The sequence below is a fragment of the Mastigoproctus giganteus genome, chromosome 5 (assembly GCF_048544385.1).
Source record: "Mastigoproctus giganteus isolate SK-2022 chromosome 5, ASM4854438v1, whole genome shotgun sequence".
NCBI classification, from domain to species: Eukaryota; Metazoa; Arthropoda; class Arachnida; order Uropygi; family Thelyphonidae; genus Mastigoproctus; species Mastigoproctus giganteus.
Window position 1 is genome coordinate 59,280,249 of NC_143579.1, and position 26,752 is coordinate 59,307,000.

At 35.3% G+C, this 26,752-nt stretch overlaps 1 protein-coding gene across 3 annotated transcripts in view; it reads right to left on the reverse strand.

Annotated features, from left to right (window-relative positions):
* Positions 1-5,185: 5,185 nt before the first annotated feature.
* LOC150085430 (mannan-binding lectin serine protease 2-like) overlaps positions 5,186-26,752 on the reverse strand; it is a 114,485-nt gene continuing 92,918 nt past the window's right edge. For all 3 annotated transcript variants that reach the window (XM_090373233.1, XM_090373231.1, XM_090373232.1), the window contains exons 6-8: positions 23,031-23,135; positions 15,691-15,772; positions 5,186-5,291 (exon numbers count right to left, since the gene is read on the reverse strand). In XM_090373233.1, coding sequence (XP_090229359.1) covers positions 5,192-5,291; positions 15,691-15,772; positions 23,031-23,135 — 287 coding nt within the window. In that variant the 3' untranslated portion in view covers positions 5,186-5,191. The remainder of the gene's footprint in view (positions 5,292-15,690; positions 15,773-23,030; positions 23,136-26,752) is intronic.

Here is a 26,752-nt window from a genome sequence, read left to right on the forward strand (position 1 = left end):
TACCATGGAATATTGTTCCTACATCTGTGGCAGTGCTCACAAAACCTCTCACAGGCTTCTAAATTCCATTCAGAAGAGGGGAGTTGGGTTAATTAATGACTCATCTCTAACAGAGTCTCTCCACTCTCAGTCTCATAGATGTATTGTTTCTGCTGCATGCCTTTTCTACAGAAACTTCCATGGGCACTGTTCTTCTGAATTGGCTTCTGTAATTCCTGCTCTCTCTTTCAAAGCAGTTTGAACATGTACCGCAATCAGTTAACATCCTTTTACTGTTCAAACTCACAGAACCAACTTTTCTTCTTCCTCATTTATTCATGTTGTCAACTTCTGTTTTCTGGAACAACCTTCCTTCATAAGTATTTCCTGAAAATTACAATCTACAGAAGTTCACTTCTAATGTCAACAAGTTTATTCTTTCAACTCTTCAACCCATGTATGGTACTAAGTGCTACAGGTTTAAAAAAAAAAAAAGTACCTATACATAACAATGATCACTGAGATTGAAAAAAAAAAAAAAATTAGTATGGAAAACATATTTAACATGATATAGTGTAAGATTATAAACTAATTATAAGGAATTGTGGGAGATGTGTTTTCTTTCTTTGGCAATTCTTTACTTTTTATTTAATTTTATTTTACTTTATTGTTTATTATTAGTTATATTTTGTAGTTTACAATAATAGACTTATGTAAATCTAAGCACACACCATTACACAATTTTTAGTGCGACCCATCGGTTGGGAACCACTGTTCTATCAGGAGTGCTTTCTACATTATTTACACCTCAGTAGTCAACACAGTACAGTATAACATGCATCTGGGTTGGCAGTGGTTCAAGCCCACACGATTGCTAAATTTTCCAATTTCTTATCAAAATGATCAGTTGTAAACTCCTCTGCTCCGAGTTTGGTAGTTTATTTTACTCTTCAAGTATAGTATTTATTTATATATTTTTTTTTAAATGAAAACCCAAAACACGAGAGGTATTAGAACCTATAATACTTAGTACTGTGCTTGGGTTGGAGGTTGAGAAGACAAAAGAAGATATTTGTTGACATTCGACTTGAACTTCTGTAGACTGTAATTTTCAGGAAATACGTTGCTCCAGAAAACGGCAGCTGAATGAATAAACGACGAAGATGAAAATTTGGTTCTGTGAGTTTGAAGTTGGACAGTAAATGGATGCTGGCTGGTGGCGGCAAATGTTTGGATTGTATTCAAAGAGAGAGAGCGGGAATTATAGAAGCCAATTCAGAAGAACAGTGCAGATGGAAGTATCTGTAGAAAAAGGCATGCAGCAGAAACAGTACATCTGTGAGACAACGAGTGAAGAGACTCTAGAGTTGAGTGACTAATTAACCTAACTGCCCTCTTCTAAATGGAATCTAGGAGCATGAGAGCGGTTTTGGGGGCACCGCCCCAGATGTGGGAACAATATTCCATGGTAGGGTGGATTTGTGATTTGTACAGAGTGAACAGCTGTTTGGAAGAAAAGTAATGAAAAGAGCAACAGAGAAAAACAAATTTTTTGGATGCAGAGGAAGCAATATTTGTAATGTGCTTGTGCCAAGAGAGATTAGAAGTCAGGGTAATTCCCAAAAGAAATATAGCATCTTGCCTAGAAATCGGAGTGCCACCAAAGATAAGCATAGGAGCAAACGAATCCTTTTTGCAAGATATAAGACAGGACTGAGTTTTAGAAAGATTGAAATCAACTAAGTTGTCTTTGCCCCACTGGAGATCAGCATTTAAGTAATTGGTAGCAGATATTCGAGAAGTTGAAGCTGATTGAGCTGGGCAAGATTTCTCAAAATGGTAAGTGGAATGCAATGTGCTATCATCGGCAAAACTATGGATAGGATTTCTGATCAATGGAAGAAGGTCATTAACATACAAGAGGAAAAGAGTGGGGAAAAGAACTGAACCTTGGGGAACACCAGCATTAGTGGAGAAGTTAGAAGACAAAGAGCCATCTAACACTGATGGAATCCATACTGGCAATCGTTGATCAGATGGAGGGTTACTAGGTAGTTTTAGAGTTGGCAGTTAATTGATTTTTCCATTACTTTAGAAAGAGTAGAAGTAATTGCAATGGGATGATAATTAGATGAGGGGGATTTGTCACCCTTTTTAGGAACTGGCTGGATATGAGCAAATTTCCAAGCAGAAGGAAAAACACCTTTGCAATAAGAAAATGAAAAATGGCGGCAAAGAACAGGGGTAAATTCAGGAGCACAGGTTTTGAGAACAAGTGGAGAAATACCATCAGGACCTGGAGCTTTCTTAGCATCAAGATTCATCAGAATCCTTTTGACGGAAGACCACAGGAAGCATTGAATGGAGCATGTTGGAAGGTGTTTTACCAAGATCATTAATACATGAGTTGGAAGGAAAATGGGATGCTAGCAGGTCAGCTTTATCCTTGGCTGAAGTGACAATAGAACCATCTGGTTTTGACAGAGGTGGGAGCAGAGATGGGCAAAGGTTGCGGCCAATAGCTTTGGCAAGAGTGCAGAATGCTTAGCTACCATTAGGGCAAGAAGCAAGTTTTCTACTCTTAGCCTGTTCAAAATCTAGCTTGGACTTATTAATAACTGTTTTACAATTGTTGCACGCTTGGTATAGGCAGAAAATGAAACTGAAGAATTGGAAACAAGCCAATTACAATATGCAACATTCTTCCCTTGAACAGCCTATGCACATTTATTGGAAAACCAAGGTTTAGATAAAGGACGAGATTTTAAAGTGGAGTGTGGAATAAAGGATTCCAATTCCTACAAGAATAATTTCACTGACACGATCTGAGCAAACGTTGACATCAGAAGTTTTGAAACAGTAATCTGATCAAGGAAAAGAAATCTCGCAGGTCATTCCACTGTGCATCCTTATAGTGCCAAACAACATGAGGTTGGGAATAGCCATGAGATAAAGGCTCCATTGGAGAAGAGACAATGACCAAGTTGTGATCTGAGGTGCCTAAAGGACCCACTCACTTAGACCGTGTAATTAGAAGGGTTGTTTGTGAGCAAAAGATCAAGTGTGTTGGCTGTATGGTTAGGATTGTCCAGTATTCTGGTAGGTAAATGAACAATCTGTGAGAGGTCATTAGTAATTGCAAAAGCCTCAGCATCTTGACCAGCTGTGACTAGAGAATGGAAGCCAGCTGGAGTGGTGAACATTAAAATCACCAAGGAAAATTACCTCTCTGTTAGGAAAGTTCAATGCAAAGAGTTCCAAATGATTAGTGGAGTTGGGAGAACAGTAGAGACAATAGATGAATTTGACAGAATGAGGTAGAGAGATTTTAAGCCAGAGAAGATCGAAAGGAGCAGGTTCCGAATTACCAAGTCTCTGTCAGGGAATATCGGAATGGACATATGCACAAGTACCACCTTTGAGGCGAAAGGAATCATACAGTGAATAATTTGGGCAACTGAGATGAGCAGTGGTTGAATCGACTGATAACTGAGATTCTGTCGAAAAAAAGTACATAGGGTTTTGCAGACTGCATGTGGAAATGGACATCGTTGAGATTAGAACTGAGACCATGTATATTTGTGAAATGAACTAGGAAGTGTTTGGGAGGGACATGCTGTATGAAGTAATGAAATTTTTGGATAAGGCTTGCACATGGTAAGAATATATCCAGATCCTTGACATAACGTGGCCTCGACAATGTCCCCCACACACACACTACTTGGACTCCCTGAATGCAGTCACTATCTGGCAGAATAGAGGTAGCAAAATTATACACTAGCTGATCCGGAAGAGTTACCAATAGGTTTGGTCCGGTGTACTAACTAGCAGCCAGCCTCTGAACACTGTTTTAGAGCTGTACCCTCGAAATGTAAGGAAGTTAGGATCTCGCCATGGTGTTCATCATAACCTCAAAAGACATCAGTCATACTGCGTGATGGAAGAAATGGGGAAGTGTTGACCAGAACTTAGCTCTGGAGACAAAACATGGGTTCCACCACTTCAAGACTCCAATAAGCAAAGTGGTGGTATTGCACCAGTTGATGAGAGTCATCTACCACCTGTTCACTTCTGATCTGCATAATTAATTTCTTAATTGGGGACATAAAGCCATATATTTTTTCACAGGTCTGGTACAAAGTGCACTGCATGCCTGCTCTTGAGTTGATTTGTGGAATGGAGATAGGGATTTCCTCCCTCCTCAATAACTATACTACTGTTACTAAAGACATTGTTATTATTATTATCCAGTACAGTAACAAAATAAAATTATAAAGTTTGTTCTTGAAGTATTGGTATTCATACTTTGATCTATATCAGCTGTTTAAAACTATTTCTTTTCTTGTATTCCAGAAAGAGCAATGTGTATAATGTAATCACTCTTAATGTACCCACCTTTGGATGTTTTTTTTTATTTTTATTTTTATATATATATATTTTTTTTCCACATGAACTAGTGGGTTAAACAGTAAGTTTAATATGTGAAAAACAGTAGGGATATGGGCGTTATCATTTCATGATTTAATATTAAAATTTTACCCCACAAATACAGTAAATAAATGAATAGAATGCATTATAACTAAATTTTAAAATAGTCCAAAAATTTGGTTTTTGAATATGTAGAGGCCTCAACTTCCAGATAAATAACAATGAAAAACAGCATTACAGCAGGTCTCCAGTATTTTGAAATACTGGATGCCAGAGGCCTTCAAGATTTCATTGCAGGACTAGAATATTTTTTGTACTCCATCAAGCTTGTTTCTGAAGACTGACATCTGTGTTGCAGTTTTAATTCAAATAATTTTTTTTTGTTTACTCACATGTTCTTTGACGGTAAAACAAAACAGGGATTGTCTGCTGTTACATTGTTTTTTTCTGAGTCTGTTAATTTGTTTTGCTTGTTAAGGATAAGTGGTATATTTAAGACTGGAATACCTTTTGTAAATGAAAGGCACACTAGGTTCTCATTATCTCACATATAATGCATCTCTTAATTATGCCATCCCTGATACAATATTTGTTGAATTCCTACTTTATGTAAAAATACACAATTCTGCTTTAATTTTCTAAATGTAAAATATATGTGATATTTAAGGTGAAACATTTTACATCATTTGGCAGCTTTCCTAGCTCACTTATATACACAGTTTTCATATATTTACAGAAGAAAAAATATACATTATAAAAATATCAATATATACAATATGTCCAGCTAAAGATCTGCAAAAGACACCCTTGGTGCTCTGGGTGCAAGAGGGACAGTTGATACAGAATACTCCACTTGTTTCTTCTTCTGTTTTTTCTTTTGCTTCCTGAAAAGCAAACCTAGTTTTTGAACAGTTGATTTTGATAATTCAGATCATAAAAATCATATTCATATATCTAGAGCTAATTCCTCAACTGAAAATTTGTGTTTAAATTAAACATTTTTTTTCTTCAGTGGTATTTTGTATCTTTTCCAAATAGAGTGGATTCATATTCTATTCTACTGTCTAATACAAATTCAAAAGAATGAACATCTGAACAACACATTTTTCAACTTGAAAATAATGATCTGTTCGTAAAACTTCATTAAAGAATTTAAGGATACTGTTGAGAAACTTGGAGAAATCAACATAATAAAACTTATAGAATTTTATTATATATGCTGCAATATAAAATTTTATTTGCCTGCCCTCTGCTCATAGTTTTTACACAATCTGGTGGATTCTCTCTGGAAATAAAATATATAAAAAGTATTCTGCACTAAATCACACATTGATTTTCTCTGAGGATATGGCTTAGTTACTGTTCAATGGACAAAAATAACAGGTTAACATTAATGTGAAAAAACATTACAAAAGCAAACCTAGTTTTTAAAAACACACACAGTACGATGCACAGAAGGGTATTCTATTCTTAATACTTGAACATTACATTAACAAGAACATTAGCAAATTTGATATACTGAGTTCAGAGTGGAATTTTCTATGACAAGAAGACGTTACCAAATGCTGTGTGCTCAGTTGATAAAGCACTGTGTAATAGTTGGTAGATATCACATGCCTTTTGTGTTAAAGTCTTGAAAAAATGAGTTTTATGAATCAAGCTGTGAAAAATCGTTCTGAGAACTAAGATTTCATGGGATGTAAACAGTAAAATCAATTGCCATATATTTATTCATAAATAGAAATAAAAGTAAAGTCAAAAGATATAAATATAGGAATTAAGAATATTTGTATACCATCTTATGTAGTAATAGCATAAAATATCTGTATCTCTTGCTCCAGTTAAATTTTGGTCCCACAAATGTTTTATATTGGTAAATAATTAATCCCATTAAGATCAGGTAAGGGCAATTGTTCTAGAATGGCAGAAAGCGGAATTTCTGTAGTTCAATAATACGTTAAAAATATGATTTTCTTTTAGGAAATTTTGGCACCTGCAAAATGACTATCCTGAAGAACAGAAATGTCAAATAAAACAACAAAGCTTTTTTTTTTTTTTTTTTTTTGCTGGTAATAAACTACATGCACTTTGTTTTCAGAAAGTTCTCTGTAACTTCTTGTCTACTTCTAATGACTGAATAGTGAACCTTTTATGAAATTATATGGTGCTCTTGTCAGTATTTAGCACATTCATTATCTTTACGATAATAAAAATATCCATATTTAAAAAAATAATCATCTAATACTAAACTCTTTACTAAAGTAGCTCATCTAATATTAACTCACTCAAAGATACACTCATAAAAAAAAAATAAATAATGAACAATTAGTCACACTGCAAGGAAAGCATAAGATGTTTCCAATCAGCGGACAGTCATCAGTACATGGCACATCATGACATCTAGTAACCACGGAAAGCCACACCCTGTTAACTAATTTGTCAGAACATATTACATATAATAAAAATGTGGTATAATTTATTTATGTGATGCAGATATTTTTGCAATATGGATAGTTTTATAAATTTGATACACATAATAATTTTGATATTCTATTCAGATACACAGGGAAAACAATAGCAGGCTACCATTTCTCAATGTTTTAATCAACACAAACCAGTCACCTTGCTACAACTGTCCTTAGAAAATCAATGTGCACTCTCAAATAAACAGACTGGTCGGCATATCCACTGCAGCAGAAAATAGTCAAAATCATTAGGCACACTGTATGGCATTGTATATGCAAAAATGCAGTCAGAACATGCAAAAAACTCTTGCTATCCTGATTACACCATTCTTTCCAAATGTTTCGTCAAGCTGTCAGAATATGCATAGGATACATATGGATGCAAATGCATAATGATTCCAGCAACAACCCTGTACAGCATTTGCAGTGCCTACACTATACATGAAAAGTAGCGATATTATACACAAGATAGTGTCAAAATTGATATAGCATTCACTTCAGTAAAACTCTCAAAAGAATGAAAGACTGTATGGGGGAGCATATCACAGTTATCAAGGAAGCAGACACTGAGAAATCAGCAATAGCTGGCTGGCTATAATATCAATCTCATGGATGCAAGAAATCACAGTATCCTCTGTTTGCTTATGTTACAAAAGATGGTTTGAATCATTTCACGTATAGTAATTCAACATTAAAGAGAGTGTGCCTTTGTTTCTGCTGCATGTATCCACCATTGAAATAGTCATTACCAGATATAATATGGATGAGTAGCTATGAGATGACTTATTTTACATTGTCATCTAATATATGTATACTGATTAGATAACTGTTGATAAGTATTGTTTTTAATTTATTACTCAATGTATACAACCAACTATTAGAAAAGACTGTGTAGGATGTATATCTTATAAATAAAATGTAATTTACAATACAAAGAATAATTATTTATACATTAAATATGTTTATTCTTCCATAGTAATTTTCATGCATATTATAGTGTGCACAGCTGGTGAAAAACAATATCTATACACTAAATGTTTAAAGGGCCTACTGCAAAAGAGGTGAGGGGTTAAGTTGGATAAATGATCAAGCATCTAGCCCACAATAACTAAGGTATGTTTGCAAGATTTTTACAAAAAATATTCATAAAAGTAGATTTAGCAGTGAGCAGGTTTAATATGTGAGGCAAAAGAATTTCAATGATGAGAGAAATTAAGTTCACTGTATTAAGAAGAAAAAATTTTAATAGCATGTTTTAGAACAGTAAATAGTGAGTATTAAACTGATAGCCAGCAGGCATTGTGCAGTCCTTAGGCATTTGTGAGAGCCAAGTGTAAACTTTTGCAAGTTCATAGTGCTAAACATTTTTTTTTTTTTTTTTTTTTTTATGAAACCCCAAACACGAGAGGTATTAGAACCAGTAGTGTAGCTACCCTTTTTCAGGCCCAGAGGCAAAGAACATGTTCGGGCCCCTACTTAATTAATGAAAATTGCAAAAAGAGGAGACAGCCAAAGATGCCAGGCCCCTAAAAGGCTCCGGAGGCAATTGCCTTGCTTGCCTACGTGGTAGCTACGCCACTGATTAGAACCTATAGTACTTAGTACCGTGCTTGGGTTGGAGGTTGAGAAGACAAAAGAAAATATTTGTTGACATTAGACTTGAACTTCTGTAGACTAATTTTCAGGAAATACATATGAAGGAAGGTTGTTCCAGAAAACAGCAGTTGAATGAATAAACGAGGAAGATGAAAAGTTGGTTCTGTCAGTTTGGAGTTGGACAGTAAATGGCTGGTGGTGGCATGTATTCGGACTGTTTTGAAAAAGAGAGCAGGAATTATAGAAACCAATTCAAAAGAACAGTGCCCATGGAAGTATCTGTAGAAAAAGCATGCAGCAGAAACAGTACGTCCATGAGACAGCAAGTGGAGAGATTGTTAGGGATTAATTAACCTAACTGCCCTCTTCTGAATGGAATTCAGAAGCCTGAGAGAGGTTTTGGGGGCACCATCCGAGATGTGGAAACAAAATATTCCATGGTAGAGCGGATTTGCAATTTGTACAGAGTGAACAGCTGTTTGGAAGAAAAGTAAAGCCGAGAGCGTTACTTTATGCCAAAAACTATTGAAAGCCTTTGAGATGTCAAGAGCAACTGCTTGTGTTTCACCAAACTTTTCCATTGAATTTGTCCATAAATGGGTAATACAGTAAACCCCCGCTATTCGCGGTTGCTGATTTAATATAAAATGAAACCTAAAAAAATGTGAATTTTAAAGCGCCGTGAACATTTTCCGCCATAAAAAAAAAAACATGGGTATGGCTAAAATTATCTTTTCCCGGTCAAAACAGTGCTCAGTGGGTGGGTGGGGGGGGGAGAGGTGACAAAATCGCGAGTGTGGATGTTTCTTCGCTAATCCTTGTTCACTATGGGTTATGCGCTTCTCATGGAAGGTTTCGCGGTTTGTTTAATTTACTTAATTTATATGCTTATAAATTTATCAATTTATATATTGATATGTTTACAAAAGTGATAAATCTACTGTTTTGCAGTGTAAAACAGACTTTTTCGAGTGTTTTAACAGAAGAAAGTAACAGAAGAAAGTGGACAAGTTCTTTCTAACCCGTACAAAAATATGGCTACGAATAACAAGGGAAATGTGAAAAGATCAAAGAAGGTGATGACATTGGCAAATAAAATTGAGTTATTAGACAAAATTTCTAATGGTGAAATGTCTCCTCAGTGGCAAAACATAAAATCGATGAGTCAACGGTACGATCAATCAAAAAATCGGAAGAAAAAATCTGCCGTAGTGTCCGTGAAAACGCACTAATTGCTTCAAAAATTTGCTCTGTAACTCGTGATCTTAAATTAGAAAAAATGGAAAAGGCTTTAAATCTGTGGATAGAAGACCGAACTCAAAATAAAATTCCGTTACGTTCACTAATCATTTGTGAAAAGGCAAAACTCCTTTATCAACACTTTAGCGAAACTGGTGATAACACTGGCGAGATAAGTTTTTTAGCTAGCAAAGGCACTGGTCTGAAAGATTTGTTTGAAATTTCTAATAAATATTACATTTAATATTAAATTGTTTCTTATTTTCATTTCGATGTCATATGCTTGCATTTCACTATGCACTGTCTATGTACATAGTCATATTATGAAGGTACATATAATACATACAGAGACAAAATTTTAGACTAGTTTTTCTTATATATTTCATACTTTGGAACGGAATCCCTTTATTACTATGGGAGCCATAACTCAGTATTCACGTTTTCGGTATTCGCGGCATTTCTCAGGAACGTAACCACCGCGAATAGCGGGGGTTTGCTGTATAAGCCAGAATATCACCAGTGGATAGACACTGACAGAATCCATACTGGCGATCGTTGATCAGACGGAAGGTTTCTAGGTAGTTTAAGAGTTGGCGGTTAATTGATTTCTCCATTACTTTAGAAAGAGTAGAAGTAATTGCAGTGGGGTGATAATTGGATGGGAGGGATTTATCACCCTTTTTAGGAACTGGCTGGATATGAGCAAATTTCCAAGCAGAAAGAAAAACACCTTTGGAATAAGAAAGTGAAAAAAGGTGGCAAAGAACAGGAGTAAGTTCAGGAGCACAGGTTTTGAGAACAAGTGGAGAAATGCCATCGGGACCTGGATCTTTCTGAGCATCAAGTTTCTTTTAAATCCTTCTGGCATCCTTTTGAGGGAAGACCACAGGAGGCATTGAATGGAGTGTGTTGGGAATGGTGGGAGGCATTTTACCAAGATCATTAATATAAGAGTTGGAAGAGATATGGGATGCTAGCAGGTCAGCTTTATCCTTGGGTGAAGTGACAATAGAACCATCTGGTATTGACAGAGGTGGGAGCAGAGATGGCCAATAATTTTGGCAAGAAACCAAAATGCTCGGCTACCATTAGGACAAGAAGCAAGTTTTCTACTCTTAGCCTGTTCAAAATTTAGTTTGGACTGATTAATATCTGTTTTACAACTGTTGCACACGTTGGTGTAGGCAGAAAATGAAACTGAAGAATTGGAAACAAGCCAATTACGATATGCAACATTCTTCTCTTGAACAGCCTATGCACATTTCCTGGAAAATCAAGGTTTAGATAAAGAATGAGATTTTAAAGTGGAGTGTGGAATAAAGGATTCCATTCCTACAAGAATAATTTTACTGACATGATCTGAGCAAACGTTGACATTGGAAGTTTTGAAACAGTAATTTGACCAAGGAAAAGAAATCTCGCAGGTCATTCCATTGTGCATCCTTATAATGCCAAACAACACGAAGTTGGGAATAGCCATGATATAAAAGCTCCATTGGAGAAGAGAAATTCACCAAGTTGTGATCTGAGGTGCCTAAAGGACCACTCACTTCAATTGTGTACTTAGAAGGGTTGTTTGTGAGAAAAAGATCAAGTATGTTGGCTGTATGGTTAGGATTGTCCAGTATTCTGGTAGGTAAATGAACAATCTGTGAGAGGTCATTAGTAATGCAAAAGCCTCAGCATCTTGACATCTGGGTCTGTGTGACTAGAGAATGGAAGCCAGCTGGAGTGGTGAACATTAAAATCACCAAGGAAAATTACCTCTCTGTTAGGAAAGTTCAACTGGAGAAAGTCAAGTTGCAAAGAGAGGAAGTCAAAGAGCTCCAAGTGATTAGTGGAGTTGGGAGAATGGTAGAGACAACAGATGAATTTGACAGAATGAGGCAGAGAGATTTTAAGCCAGAGAAGATAGATCGAAAAGAGCAGTTCCAAATTACCAAGTCTCTGTCAGGGAATATTGGAATGGACATATGCACAAATACCACCTTTGAGACGAAAGGAATCATACAGCAAAAAATTTGGGCAACTGAGATGAGCAGTGGTGGAATCGACCGATAACTGAGATTCTCTCAAAAAAAGTGCATAGGGTTTTGCAGACTGCAAGTAGAAATGGATATCGTTGAGATTATACTGAGACCACGTATATTTGGGAAATTAACTAGGAAGTGTTTGGGGAATTTAGATCTTTTCGCAGATAAGCTTGTTCTATTAGTTTGACAATTCATGGTGTATTCAAAATTAAGAAAAAGTTTGGGGGAGGGACATGCTGTATGAATTAATGAAATTTTTGGATATGGCTTACACATGGTAAGAATATACCCAGATCCTTGACAATGTTGTTCATCATAACCTCAAAAGACATCAGTCATACTGCATAACGTCAACACTTCCCCATCTCTTCCGTCATCGGTCATACTGCATGACGGAAGAGATGGGGAAGTGTTGACTAGAACTTAGCTCTGGAGACTAAACATGGGTTCTGGCACTTCAAGACTCCAATAAGCAAAGTGGTGGAATTGCACCGGTTGATGAGTCATCTACCACCTAGTATTGCCTAGTAACACAGAGGGGCGGCATTCCTCCATATGGTGTGGGCGCCACACCTCGACCCCTACTTACGTTGGTTCGCACCTGGGTGGTCATATAACTTTCTATGACTATTGATTTTTGATATTATCATTAGTCTTTACAATGAAGATGAGAGATGTTAAATTCAGTTTCATCTTTATCTGCTTACATTACTTGTGGAATTTTTTTGCCATTAAAAGAAAAAATCCAGTTAAATAAGGTGCAAAAAGTAAATAAATAAAAATTTTTTTTTTTTTTTTTTTTTTTTAATAAAGAAGCTTTAAAAAAAGATCAAAAAGCAACCTGACTATTTCAGCTAATTCCAACTATACTCCTTGATACTTATCAAAAAGGGGGAAAAAAAAAATTTGAAAAGATGCAAACAAGTTATGGGGGGAAAAATGTAAATTTAACTGATTATAAAAATACTTTTAAGTATTTCTATCAGATATACTTTCTAAAAAAATGGCACCTCCGTAGCCAGGTGGGCAGGAGCAGCAGTGTGTAGCACATGCTTCTTGATTAGACCGGGGTTCGAGCCCGTGACCACCAAATATGGAGGATGCAGAAAGGTCAGGGAATGACCACCGCATATCTCCGGAGCAATATGGCCTTAGTTGCTAATGCTCCTAAAAACCAAATAACAACAACATTCTAAAGAAATAACCAAAGAAAGTATTTCATCACTTAAATATAAAAAAATAATAAATTTATAAAAGTAAGAAAGATATTGGAAAAATTAAATCAGTTCATATAATTGACTGAGTTTAAAAATAAAAATTTAAAACACTTTAATAAGTAATTTTAAAAATTAAATTTTTTTCAATTTTAGTAGTTTATTTTAGGAAAATGGGGGATTTTAAGGAAAAGGAAAATCTTTTACATAGCTCTATTCTTTTTTTTTTTACTATTAGCCTTATCATTATTATTATTAGCCATATGGTGCAAGGAAATTGGTTTGGCTGCAACAGCCAAAAAAAAAAAAAAATTGAGTTATTCCTGAGAGAGTGAGTCAGAAATAGAAGGGAATCACCAAGAAAGAGAAGAATGATGATATCCAGCTCAGAACCCCAGGTGTGTGCCAAGCCCATACTCACCAGATGTGAGCCTTCTATTACTCACCAAAATTCTGCATTTATATTCACTAGTTCTCTCATCTTCCAATTAAAATATACCACCCTCGTTCATTTTACTAATTTCCTTCAAGCCTTATATACCTCTATCAGGTATAATTTGTGGAACTATGGGGTCTGCATCTTCTAAGCAGTTCTTCGTATGGATATCAATTGCCATTCCTCACCAATCTGGTTGCTCTTATTTGAATCCTTTCCAGAAGCTTTTTTTTCCAGATGAACAACATAACCCTACGCTACATGAACCACATATCACTCACACTATCTGGCATTTACAGAGTACTGTATTCAACAAAAGAGAACTGATGCAGAGTTGGGAGAAACATATATGGAAATAATAAATGGCAGTACTGAAAGAAGATACATTAAATTTTATAAAATTTTTAATAAAATTCCTAAATTATATGAATCTTCGTAAGCGTTGCTATTCGGGAGATCACATTTGTATGCAAGGGCTAATATTTAAAAATATTTAGTATAGTTATTTCAGTAATGCCATAGTAGTGTTGCTTGAAAGGCATTTGGTGTGACCCACAAGCACTTCTGATTTCAACATCCTTCTTTCAAAAATTGCAAAGAATTTGTAATTATAGTAAAAAGGAAATAAATTACAGAGGATAAGTTTACTGGTGGCCTAAAAATATGAACAAAACTTAAGTACAAAAAATTATTAAGGAGATAAAAAGTGGCTTTTAAATAATAAAATGTTCAGCTTTTGATGCTATTTCTACTTGAAAAATCTATATGCATCATTAATCATTTTATTGAGACCTCACTTCAGATACACAATATGTAAATAAAGCTTAAACTGTTATATAGATTTTATGTTAATTTTTAAATCTTAAGATTTTTAAAGGTCTATACTAATGAACTAATTAAGGATGAAAAATTATCTGTTTGAATTAAATAAATTACCAAAAAACAAACACTGATTAATAAATGAATGTTGAACTAAAAAACAAAAACCATAGCAAGGCAGGATACCAATAAGCCCTGAAGGTGTACCATAACCTCAGTGTTTAGTCATCTTTATCCACATGAAGGCAAAATGATAATGAACTAAACATTGCTTTTAATGCTAAGAAATTGCCATTATGGCAGTGGGATGAGATGAATTAGGCAAAGAAGAATGATATTTATATTGGATAAAGGAGCGGGGGAACAAAAGAAAAAACATTACTATGGAAAGAAATTGGTAATAGCTATAGTATTTGAAAAATATAGATTAAGTGTAAAATTTTTAAAAAATATGAAAAAAAAAGGACTATTAATCAAGTAACACCAAGAGTGCAAAATCCTTATTCACAAGTGGGATTCCTGAAGATTGAGTCCTATACCCAACATTATTCCAGTAATTCTACTTTGCTATAACATTTTTTTCTTGTTTTTCATCAGATGACTTCAAAAACTACAAAGTTATTGATTTCTTTTCGCTTCCCTCTTTATCCTTCACTAACATAAATGTATGCTATCCATTATTGCATTATAATGGCACAGCTACTTACCATTATAATTAAAGCTCAGACATTAGCAATTTGCACTGCACTAAATATAAACGGTTTTGCTTAACCTGCAAAGACCTGTTGAATGTCTGGGAAGTATATATAAGTGTTCTTATTCAGGTTTTATTAAGACATTTCAGGTAATTTTTCTACTTATACAGGAATATTCTGATTAACATTATGTTACAAAACCTAAACTCCTGTTTGGTAATTTTAGCTTTATATCTGCTTCTCTGATAATTTATATTTTTAATCATGCATCCATTTTCCTACTTTTAGTAAAATGGATGCAATCATGAATTCATGAATTGAAGAGTACTATTTTATAATAGTTTACAATACCTTTCTATATATGAAGTGAGAATCTCTATAATCTGATATTAACATTGTTAGAAATATCTTAGATAAACGGACTTCCTATCCTGCTATTGAATTGCAGGGTTTTCAACACTACTTAATCAAATGAAAATTTGTATGAATTATGTGGTACATACATTTTATTTTGGTTTATGGAGACGTTCTGCTCTCAGTAAAGACTGAGTATTCAACTGACTTATGTTCAACATAGAAATAAATAACATTATCCATATTTCTGCCTAAGTTGCTAATATCTTTTTACATAAGTTTAATATAAGTAACACATACAAGTTTTGATTTCATTTCTTATTCAGTGTTGGAACTTTTTAAAAATTCTGTTTACTTATTGACAAAAGTCTGTTTTTAGAATTACCAAACGTCTTAAAAATAAATTACAGATTAAAGAATTATATATCTTACCTTCGTAACCTCAATATTACAAAAAGAATAGCTGCATTTCCAATTATCAAGCTCACTATAATTGCTGAAGGAACTAGAATATCTACAAAGCAATTGAAACATTTGTATTAACTACTCCTGACATAATATTTTAAACAAATTTAAATATTTAGAAGGCAACTGAAACATTAATATTAACCAGTCCTGGGCATAATGCTAGTTTAAATTAATTTAAATAAATATTCATTTTTTTTTTGCATTAGTACAGGCATCACTGCTTCTTAATTGTGTGTGCACGTGGGTACTTTATATTATGCTTTTATCTCATATTTCCGGGTTTCTTAAACGTGCATTATGGTAAATAACCAGTGTAAATAAAACAAATCAATGCAAATTTTGTCTTGTTAAGCTGTAAAGTTACAAGTCATCTGGGAGAATAACCTTAACTTACTACAACAGTTACATGTTTCTTGTTCTGGAGCTGACATTCAAATTGGCATTAGTATTAGCAATATAATGCAAGAAGAAAGAGTAAAGAAGCCATCCATATTCGGTTTACTTAGCCTTTTTAAAGCAGTATACACTTTAATTAGGTCACCCCGCAAATGCTTAGTTACCAGAATTTTACAAAACCCCCAGTCTTTCTTGGTAGTGCCCTAACTAACCTTGCTGATCATTTCTGCACCTTTTCCAAAGATATATGGCTTTTCTAAAATGAGGCTACCAAACTTGTATACATTATTCTAGATGTAGCCTTCTACAATGGGATAATTATCTCTTTGTCCCAATTTGCAAAGTTCCTGAGAGAACACCATGAACTTCTAGCAGCTTGTCTGCATTGCAGAGAAAACTTCATATCAAACTGTCAGTTATCCCCAGATCTTTTCACATTTCACTACTTTGAGTTTGGTACCACCCAAATGGTATGTTATTCTGGTATTACTACAACCAAAATGTAGTAATTTTGTATTTATCATTAATAAAGTTCAACTGCCATTTTACAGTCCATCTGCTTATGGTACATTCGGGAATACAAGTTGATCATTAGTTTTTGCCTCGAAAGTTATCTTTAATCATATATTTGTTGTATAAGTTTACTTCCTTTTTTATTTTTACAGTCATCCTTCAATGCAATAGAACCACACAAAGAATCACTGTCCACTTTCTAATTCAATTATTCTGCTTTTTTTTTTTTTTTTTTAAATTTAAACTTTATTACACTGCACAGTGAACTGTAAAGAAAGTGATAAACATATACAATACTTCATGTAGCAGGTTATGAAACCTACAGGCATAGGTGACATCACTCTCTGAAGCTGTGTGTGATCAGAGGCTTATGTAACTAAACTGTTGCCTGTTTGCCCCTGTTCTACTAATTTCCTCTGTAACCAGTGCCTTAATATGGAAGATATACTACAACAGTTCGACAATCTTGGAAGTGTCTGCAATTCTGCCCAGACATGATAGGGAGTACTGTATATGATGAGAGCCTTGTCAATGTTTGGCCCTGAAGGGATTACACAAAGTTCATGGGTGGAATTTTTCTCGGTGTGGTCTGTGCTTATAAATAGAAGAGACTGCTTCTACAAGAATGGGATACACTTAAACAGAAAGGGTGCAAGAATATTTGCTGATACTATTGAGACAGTGTTATGAGGTTTGGGAAACTGCTAGCTTTGGGAGGGATACACAGACTGATTAATAACTGCTGCAGGCAGAGGTGAAAGTGATTCTTGCATTGTTTCTATTGGAATATGCAGCAGCCTGGAAAGAAAGGTACTGAGGATTTCAAAGCCTGCGGTGAGTCATCATGGAACAAGTAAATACATGGGCTGCATTAGGGTAACTAAGAATAAGATGCATGTACACCAAAGGAGCAAGCATAACAAATAAATTTGAAGTAATCTCTGTAAAAATGTTCCCCTTAACAAGTACAGACCATGCTAAGAAAAATTCTGTCCCATGAGCCTACCACAGCTCTCCAAGGCCAGACTGATTGAATTGACAAAGCTCTCTTCATAAACTCCCTTCTATCATGTATTGGCAAAATACCAAATGATTTCAGATTCAGCCCTTACTTGTTACTTTTTATTAATATCATCTCCTGCTTGTTACATAAAGCTTCAGACTACCTATACTTAATATAAAACAATATCAGTTTTTGTACCCTTAAAGATAATTGTCCTACAGTATCATCAACTTTTAATTGCTGGCAGACACTCTGCTCCTTTTCCACCTATCCTTTTGCATGAAATATTCTCAGATTCCCCTGACAATAGTTTTCAAAAATAACTACCGTATTTTCCCCATGTATAAGACACACTCTTTTTCGAAAAATTTTGGGTCTAAAAACTGGGTGCATCTTATACAGTGGTTGTAGATTTTTTTTTACTTGCATTTCCCTCTTTTTCATGCTTGTTGTCTTTGCACTCATTGTTTCGCACTTGTTATCGGTATATTAGGTTACGTTTTGCCACGTTCTGCCCAGAAATGGCTCAGAAAAGATTTTCGTACAGTGCTGAATTCAAGTTAAAAGTGATCCAGTTTGCAAAAGTGAATGGAAATCGTGCTGCTGAATGTAAGTTTGGTCCTCCTCCAACTGAGAAAACAATCCGAGACTGGCTACGGGAAGAAGAAACCCTACTGAAAACGCCACGGCAGAAGAAGGCCATGAGAGGCAAGTCAGCAAAATGGCCTGATTTAGAGAGGGAACTGAAGATATGGATTGAAGAGCAAAGGGCAATTGGAATTCCTGTGTCCACAAAGATGGTTCAGCATGAGACAAGAATTGCTGATGAAAAAGAAGTTACTGATTTCAAAGGAGGACACAAATGGTGCTTCAGGTTCATGAAACGGAATGGACTAAGCATGCGTACACGCACCAGACTTGCCCAAAAAGATGCCTGAAAGCTATGAGCAGAAGGTCCTTGAATTTCATCGTTTTGTCATTCAATGTCGGAAGACATCAGTTTGAGTTGGGACAGATTGCAAATATGGACGAAGTCCCCCCTTCAATTTGATGTCCCAAGTAACAGAACTGTTGATAAAAAAGGGGGTGAAAACTAACTGTGAAGACAAGCAGACATGAAAAGAGCCATTATACAGTTGTTCTAGCTTGTTGTGCCGACGGAACCAAGCTGCCTCCTATGCTGATTTTCAAACGCAAAACAATGCCAAAAGAAGACATTCCTCGAGGAGTGGTTGTCCATGTTCATGATAGGGGTTGGATGGATCAGGATGGGATGAAGATCTGGTTTGAGAAAGTTTGTAGCAGGAGACCAGGTGGGCTCTTACGCAAACCTGCCCTATTTGTGCTTGATCAGTTCAGGGCACACATAACAAAAAACACAACTTGCCGTCATACCTGGAGGCTTGACATCCCAGCTCCAACCACTTGATGTTAGCATTAACAAACCCTTCAAAGCTGCCATGAGAGACGAATGGAACCAATGGATGAAGTCTTATGGGGACAATTTGACACCAGCAGGAAGAGGAAGAGTGAAGAACCCAACTATGGGAGAAGTTTGTACCTGGGTGAAAAGATGCTGGGATAATATCAAGATTGAGATCATTGTCAAGTCATTTAAGAAGTGTGGCATTTCAAATGCCATAGATGGAAAATATGAGGCAATATATGAAGACAGTGATTTGTCATCAGACACAGATGAGGACAAGCTAATGGATGGGAGTTTTGACAGTGATGAGGAGTTGTATGAATTTTATGATGAATAAAACTTGAGTTCAATAACTTTATGTAATACATTTTTTTTTTTCAAATTTCGGGCCCCAAAATTAAGGTGCGTCTTATACATGGGGAAATACAGTACCTCATGTGGAACCAGACATCCTGCTTGTGGTGATCTTACCATACAGCCAGATGTAAGAGGTAGGCTCTAATGTCAAGGTAGCCAGATGTAAGCTGAATACTTGATGAGTCACCTGATATCATTCCATCAAGGACAAGGCAACAACCCTTTTGTCCAAGCACTGAAATTTGTTCAACAAAACACCAAATTTTGCTTAAATTCTCCCCCCCCCACTTAACATACAAAGGCTTTTCCATGGCATTATGTGAGGCACGCACACACACACACACACGCACTGTGCAATAAGGCCCTGATTTGTAAGAGAACTGCTTTGATAGTTTCTCCCAAGCCAAGGCATCCTCACTGTTTTGGGATGTAATTCACTTAATACTACACTATTCCAGCTACTTTAGCTCTATATATATAAGGTGTGATCAAAAAAAGTTGAGGACGACTGCATCTGAAAAGTGCAGTGTCATAGCAATTTGAGACTTGTTACAATGTGTTTGTTGACTCATCCAGATATAATTATGCAAGAATTAATCATTTATCTGTAGTCGGGCTGAATCAGTGTGTGTTGAATATGTGTTTAATATGTTTAGTTGCATTTTGATGCAATTTGCAGTGATTTTAATGGACAGTAAATCTGCATCGAGTTTTATTTCAAATTGGGGAAGAATGCAAGAGAAACCCACAAAATGTTAAAATGGCTAATCCCTTTTAGACTTAGAATTAGAAAAGCAAAAAGGAGAGGGAAAGTTATAGTAGGAGTGGAAGAAGAATGAAAGGGACAGTAACTCCTTCAATTCACACCACCCAAAAACTCATAAATTCCTTGAACAGGCAACGCTTCCCCAGTAGAGAAGACTGTTGTTACCTATTCTCAGAAACTCCGTGAATATCAGGCTACCCATCAAGATGCTGTGTGCTATGCAGAGACTTTCAGTGGTTTGCAAAGTTTAAGAGAGCTGCTTGTCCACTGAAGATGATCCTCACTCTGGCTGTCCCATTTCTAAAACCAGTGATTCAATCAGTCAACACTGTGATCAACATGTAACTATTTTCCAAATTACTAGTGAAATTGGTATCACTTATGGGACACATCACTCAATTTTAACATAAGATTTTGGAATGTTGTGCATTTCATCCAAGTTTGTACTCCACAACCTCACTGATGAATACAAAGAGTGCTTGCATGTAGCATCTTCATCAACATGCTACAGCTGACTAACATTTCTGCTTCTTCCATCATGAATTGTAGGTGTACGGCTATGACCCAGAAACAAAATCAAATCCTCTCAATGGAAGACTTCATCTTCTCCAAGGTGAAAATTTTTTTTGAAATCTCAATTTCAAAATTTGATTGAAATCTAATCAAATGTGAAGATCATGCTTATTTTTTTAATTTTTATTATTTTTTCAAACAGTAAACCAGGAATACTACAAAACAGTTCTACAGTGATTGCAAGATGCTGTTGGGAGAAAATGGCCAGAAAAGTGGGCTTCAGAGAATTGGTGCCTGCATCATGAATGTCCCCTGCAAACTTGGATTTTCCATTCAAGAAAGTATTATGATGCACTCCATCATCGTAATCTGCCATACTCATTATTTTTAGCTCCCCATAGAGTTGCGGAAGCATCGGATTAGTATACACAGTGTAAAGGAGAACCATACAAATAGCCAGTAAGCTTCAAATGATCGCACCCTCATATAAGTTGTGTATACACACACACAGACCACATAAAATTTATGAAATGCCACAATCCCATTCCTGTTACTTCATAAATGCTCTGTGATATTTGTTTTGGTATTGTCTGATGTTACAATATATACATTTCTAAATATTTAGTTAATTACAAAATATGCAAATTTGTATAAATAAGATATTTAAAACTATTCCTTTGCTACAAATTGCAATATCTGAAGAAAAACCTCAAATTTTTCAGAATGTAAAATAAGTAAATATGCAATAAGTGAACATTTGTAGTGCATTTTATTGGGTGCTTGAGTACAAGGCCATGGTGTAGGACTAGCTGGTTTGCAATGATTCAGATAGCATTTTGTAGAGACAGTAACTATGTTTTTGTTTATGGAGATAAAACTACTGAAAATGTAAAAAATTTGTATTCTTGCATGGGTTTAACTGTTGTTTTTCTAAGTTACTGGTAACTGGTTTAACACCCACTAGTAACAAAAGACTATGAATGTTTGTCCAACTTACATTTATTTCGAACCCACGACCTTTGGGTTGCCAGGCAGGTTAGCCCAGTCGGCATTTTATTAACTGAATGGCAGAAGGATGCAAGGAAGCAATGCTTATGTGGCATCTGTCATAAAAATAAAATTTTAATTTTTTATAAAATTAAATATTTTATTAAAGGGCTTTTTTTATTTTTATTTTATCTACCTCTAAATATATACATAAACATACTTTGACTCTTTAATTAAGGGCATCCATTGAATTTTCTTAAATTATCTTTCCTTAATTTGAATATGTGTCCCATTGTTTGAGTCTACAATCATTGTAGAAAGAACATACCTAGAAAGAGAGAATATTCCTCCCTCATTGTTTGCTCAATGAGGTTGCTAGTTTCCAAAACTTTGCAGCATACGGAACTGATGTCTCTCCCTGTATGAGTGTCTCTTTGCTTCCACAACTAGTTTTGTTGCCTTCGTTTTTATCCTTTCAAGAAAGTCAATATCTTTTCTGAAATGATGCCTTCAGACCTATACACACTACTTATTTTCTAAAAAATTCCTTAAAAATGACACCACTACAATTGCAGCTGTGATAGGTGGTATTCTGTACTGTACCCTACTCAGATGACTAAAATAAAATTTACAATTGTTGGTCTATTCAAAAATGTTAGCTTATGTTTTTCATAATTTCCATGAATTAAGATAATGACACTTCATCTGTGACTTTTCTTTGGCTCCTTCCATGTTAAAAGATTAGAAACACTCAAAAAATTACTGGCCACAAATAATTTGGGTGAATACATCTGGATAAATTCAAAGCAACAAAGTGACCTGTGCAAGCAATTATAACATGAAAGAACAAAAACTAGAATTATGTCTTTAGGCTAAAAATTAAATAGTAATAATCACTCAAATAGGAGGAAGCTGCTTAAGAATACTAATATATTTTAAAAGTATTTAATGCAGACAATTGCAATAAAATTTAGGAGCCTTGATAAATAAATGTCATGTCATTTACAGGACATAACTTAAGAAAATTTTTATACCTGAACTGTATCCAGTATGCACAACTTAATGCTTAAAATTTTGGATTGAGCCCAAATTATAGGAACTTAAAAAATGCCTTTGTTGAACTTTTTCAAATAAAATTAGTATAAACAATCTCCTTTATGTCCATTTAACCATGAGAAGTACTACTTTTCTTTTTCTTTATGAATGATTACTATTTGAAGAGCTATTTCTTTTTTATTTTTATTTTATTTTTTTTTTCGTCAGGAGAAAATTTATTTGGAATTTTAAAAAATTCCTTATACATTCTATATATTTATATAATAATTTATTATTTATGTACTTACCTTCAATGTATTTTGCTTGGTGTGATATCACTTCAATTACAGCACTTGAATCTTTTTTTTCACCTTGCACAATGTATGACAGATTACCATGAATTTCTTCTAAAGCTGAAAAAAATTTTTTTTTTTAAAATCCATAGTTAAGAATTGTTTACTACTGTTCTACCAAAAAATGTATTCTTATACAGTGGATTCCGGTTATTTGGGCCACCAGTTAATCGGGGCAGCCATTTATTTGGGGCAAATCTTAAAAAACAGAACCCAATCGAGAAAATAGCCAGGGTTTACTTCGCTTAATTGGGACAGCATGCTGTTTAATCGGGGCAGAAGACCGCAGCACTGGAGATTACCCTACGATTGTCTCCAACGGTACCACGTGGTTCAGTCGAAATTCTGGAGGTCACAACCATAAAACAATAAAAACAATTAGCAGTCATCTGTTTATTGGGCTTTTCTATTAGTGAAATCTATCATAAACGGACAGTAAACTCGATCTTGCTGAATTTGCGATAATACCAACAGCTGGAATTCTGTGGGTTATTATGGTGAAATGAGTTTACACTTCCATGAAATCTTTAATCATATAAAAAAATTAATTTTCAGATCTTCTCTTCATTCCTATTTTTAAAGCTTTGTAACTCGTTACTCTGTTCTCAGTTGCGCGTTTTGTGTTACTTGCAATTTGTGTGTGCCGTGTTCTTTGTTATTGATCGCTTATCTTTTTACTGTTTTAAATTTTAACCCCCACCCACAAATGTCAGTGAACAGAAATGTCAACTATTTAGTATGTACATATTACAGTACGTATTAATTATTCCAATTATCACGTATATTCTTCTGATTTTCACGTATCATTTAATTTTTTAATTGGTAAGGTAATAAAGGGTAAATTTGTGCTCAGTATATCTTTACTTTTATAGCCTGTGGATAATATTCCTCATATTTTCTCTAATTAGAATCGCTGTTTAATAGAATTAAAATTCAATTCACAAATGTGATCACAATGACCGCGCTTACTACACATCGTATAGTGAACGGTACTTTACTATGGTGAGTTCGTCGTAACGTGATTTGATTGTACAGTGAACTAATTGTAAAGGGGGGTTACATTGTATTTTTAACTATTTATGTGAAACTTCGGATAATTGGGGCAGCCGCTTAATCGGGCCAAAATGCACTAGTCCCGATGTGTCCCAAATAACCGGAATGGACTGTAATTGATTATTTGTTTTCAGTCTTAAACACTGAATCGTGTAGTATGTACCTGGACACATTACCCTCTCAAAAATATCACCCTACATGGATCATCCCTGCAAAATTCCACCAGCACTCCTAAAACAGTAATGGAAACAACTTTACTGTAAGAAGTAGCATTCAAAATCCAATGACATGGAGTCTAGAAAAAAATGCTCCTCACACATCTAACAAAGGAAAACAGTCATTTAAATACTCCACAGAACAGTATGCAAGATCTATGGAATAACTTGGCTCATCTAGTAAAGCAAACTACCACCACTCAAACAGCAAAGTTTACTGGTGGGACTGGTGAGTAGTCTGACCCCCTCCCCAAAGTAGAGGAAGGATGGTATTTAGCACAAATTAGGCTGGTTCTTGGTTGCTTTAGAATTTTTTCTGCCTCAATTAGCACATCAGTTCATGTGGTACACTAGTTCATATAGTTTATTAAGTCTACAAATGTGTGTTCACAGGCTTATCTGCATGTTTCAAAACCTGGAATAACTCATGAGAGGACACCTAACTTCCTCTGCTTCAGATCATCTAACTAAAATTGCAACTAAAGAGGCTTTTAAGAATTCATCCACTCTCCAATGAATGAGTGGAAAACCCACTATGAGTCACAGAGTACAACGTTAGTCAATCTCATACAGGGAGAGCAAAGTTTTCCCTGTGAGCTATTCTGGATTTTGAAGTCTGCACAACAGGCAGATCAACTTGTGAATAGGCACTTCTACAGATATAATACATAATGCTATAATATGGCCTATACTGCTGATGTGACTAACAAATGGTGTGCAATTCCTGGTCCTACTACAGAAGCATCACATAAAACTCAGTGTGGCTAATGCCAAAATTTGGGGGGGGGGGATGCAAAATGTGAGGGAGAGCTTCAGATGGATTCCATGTTCTTTGTCCTTGAAGCTGTTGCAGACATTCTCTTAGGTATGTCAAGCTGGGTTTGCTACATATAGTATGATTGATATCTTTTTAGGTTATGGTGGACATCATGGCACGATCCAATCTTCCTTACTTTTTGTGGGTACAGCTCTAAAACAGTGTTTGCAGGCCGGATGTTAGATAGTACATCGATTGGTAACCCTCTGTCTTCTGGATCAGGTAGTGTATAACCTTACCACTTGTAATCTGCCAGATAGTGACTGGAATAAGTCCAAGCAGTGTGTATGCTGGGGCATTGTCAAGGAGCTGGGTATATTCTTGCTGTGTGTGTACAGCATATTCAAAAATTTCATTACTTCATATAGCATGTCTTCCCCACCTTTTCTTACTACTGAATACATCATGAATTGTCAAACTAATAGAACAAACTTATCTGCTAAAAGATCTAAACCTCTCAAACACTTCCCTGTTCATTTCACAAATATACATGGTATCAGCAATCTCAATGATGCCCATTTTCACTTACAATATGCCAAACCCCCATGTACTTTTTCTGAATCCCAATTATCAGTCAATTCAACCACTGCTCATCTCAGTTGTCTGAATTATTCTCTGTTTGGTTCCTTTCACTTCAAAGGTGGTACCTGTGCATATATTTGCTCTGATATTCCCTGTTAGAGACTTAGTAATTTGGAATCTCCTCTTTTTTTTTTTTTTTTTTTTTTTTTATCTTTTCTAGCTTAAAATTTCTCTAACACATTCTGTCAAATTCATCTGTTGCCTCTATCATTCTCCCAACTCCACTAATCACTTGAAACTCTGATTTCCTCTTTTTGAAACTTGACTTTCTTCAGTCCAACTTTCCTAACAGTGACGAAATTTTCCTTGATGATTTTAATGTTCACAACTCCAGCTGGCTTCTGTTTTCTACTCACACTGACCCAGCCAGTCGAAGTGCAGAGGCTTTTCCAATTACTAATGACCTCACAGAGATTTTTCATTTACTTACCAGAATACCATACAATCCTAATCACACAGCCAATATGCTTGTTCTTTTTCTCACAAACAAACCTAAGTACACGGCAGAGGTGAGTGGCTCCCAAGGCACCTCAGATCACAGCTTGGTGATGGTCTTTTCTACAACAGAGCCTTTCTCTAGAGGCCATTCTCAACCTCTTGTTGTTTGGGATAACAAGAATGCAAAATGGGATGATCAGTGTAACTTATTTTCTTTTTACCCTTGGTCAGATTACTGTTTCAAATCTTCCGATGTCAAAGTTTGTTCAGTTCATGTCAGTGAAATTATTCTTGTAGGGATGAAATCCTTTATTCCACACTCCACCTTAAAATTTCATCCTTTATCTAAACCTTTGTTTTCCAATAAATATGCTAAAGCTGTTCAAGATAAGAATGTTGCATGTTGCAACTGGCTTATATCCACATCTCCAGGTTAATTTTCTGCCTACACCAAAGCTCGCAACAATTGTAAAGCAGTTATTAATCACTCCAAACTAGATTTCGAACTGGCTAAGATTTGAAAACTTGTTTCTTGTGTAAATGGTAGTCAAGCATTCTGGTCTCTTGCCAAA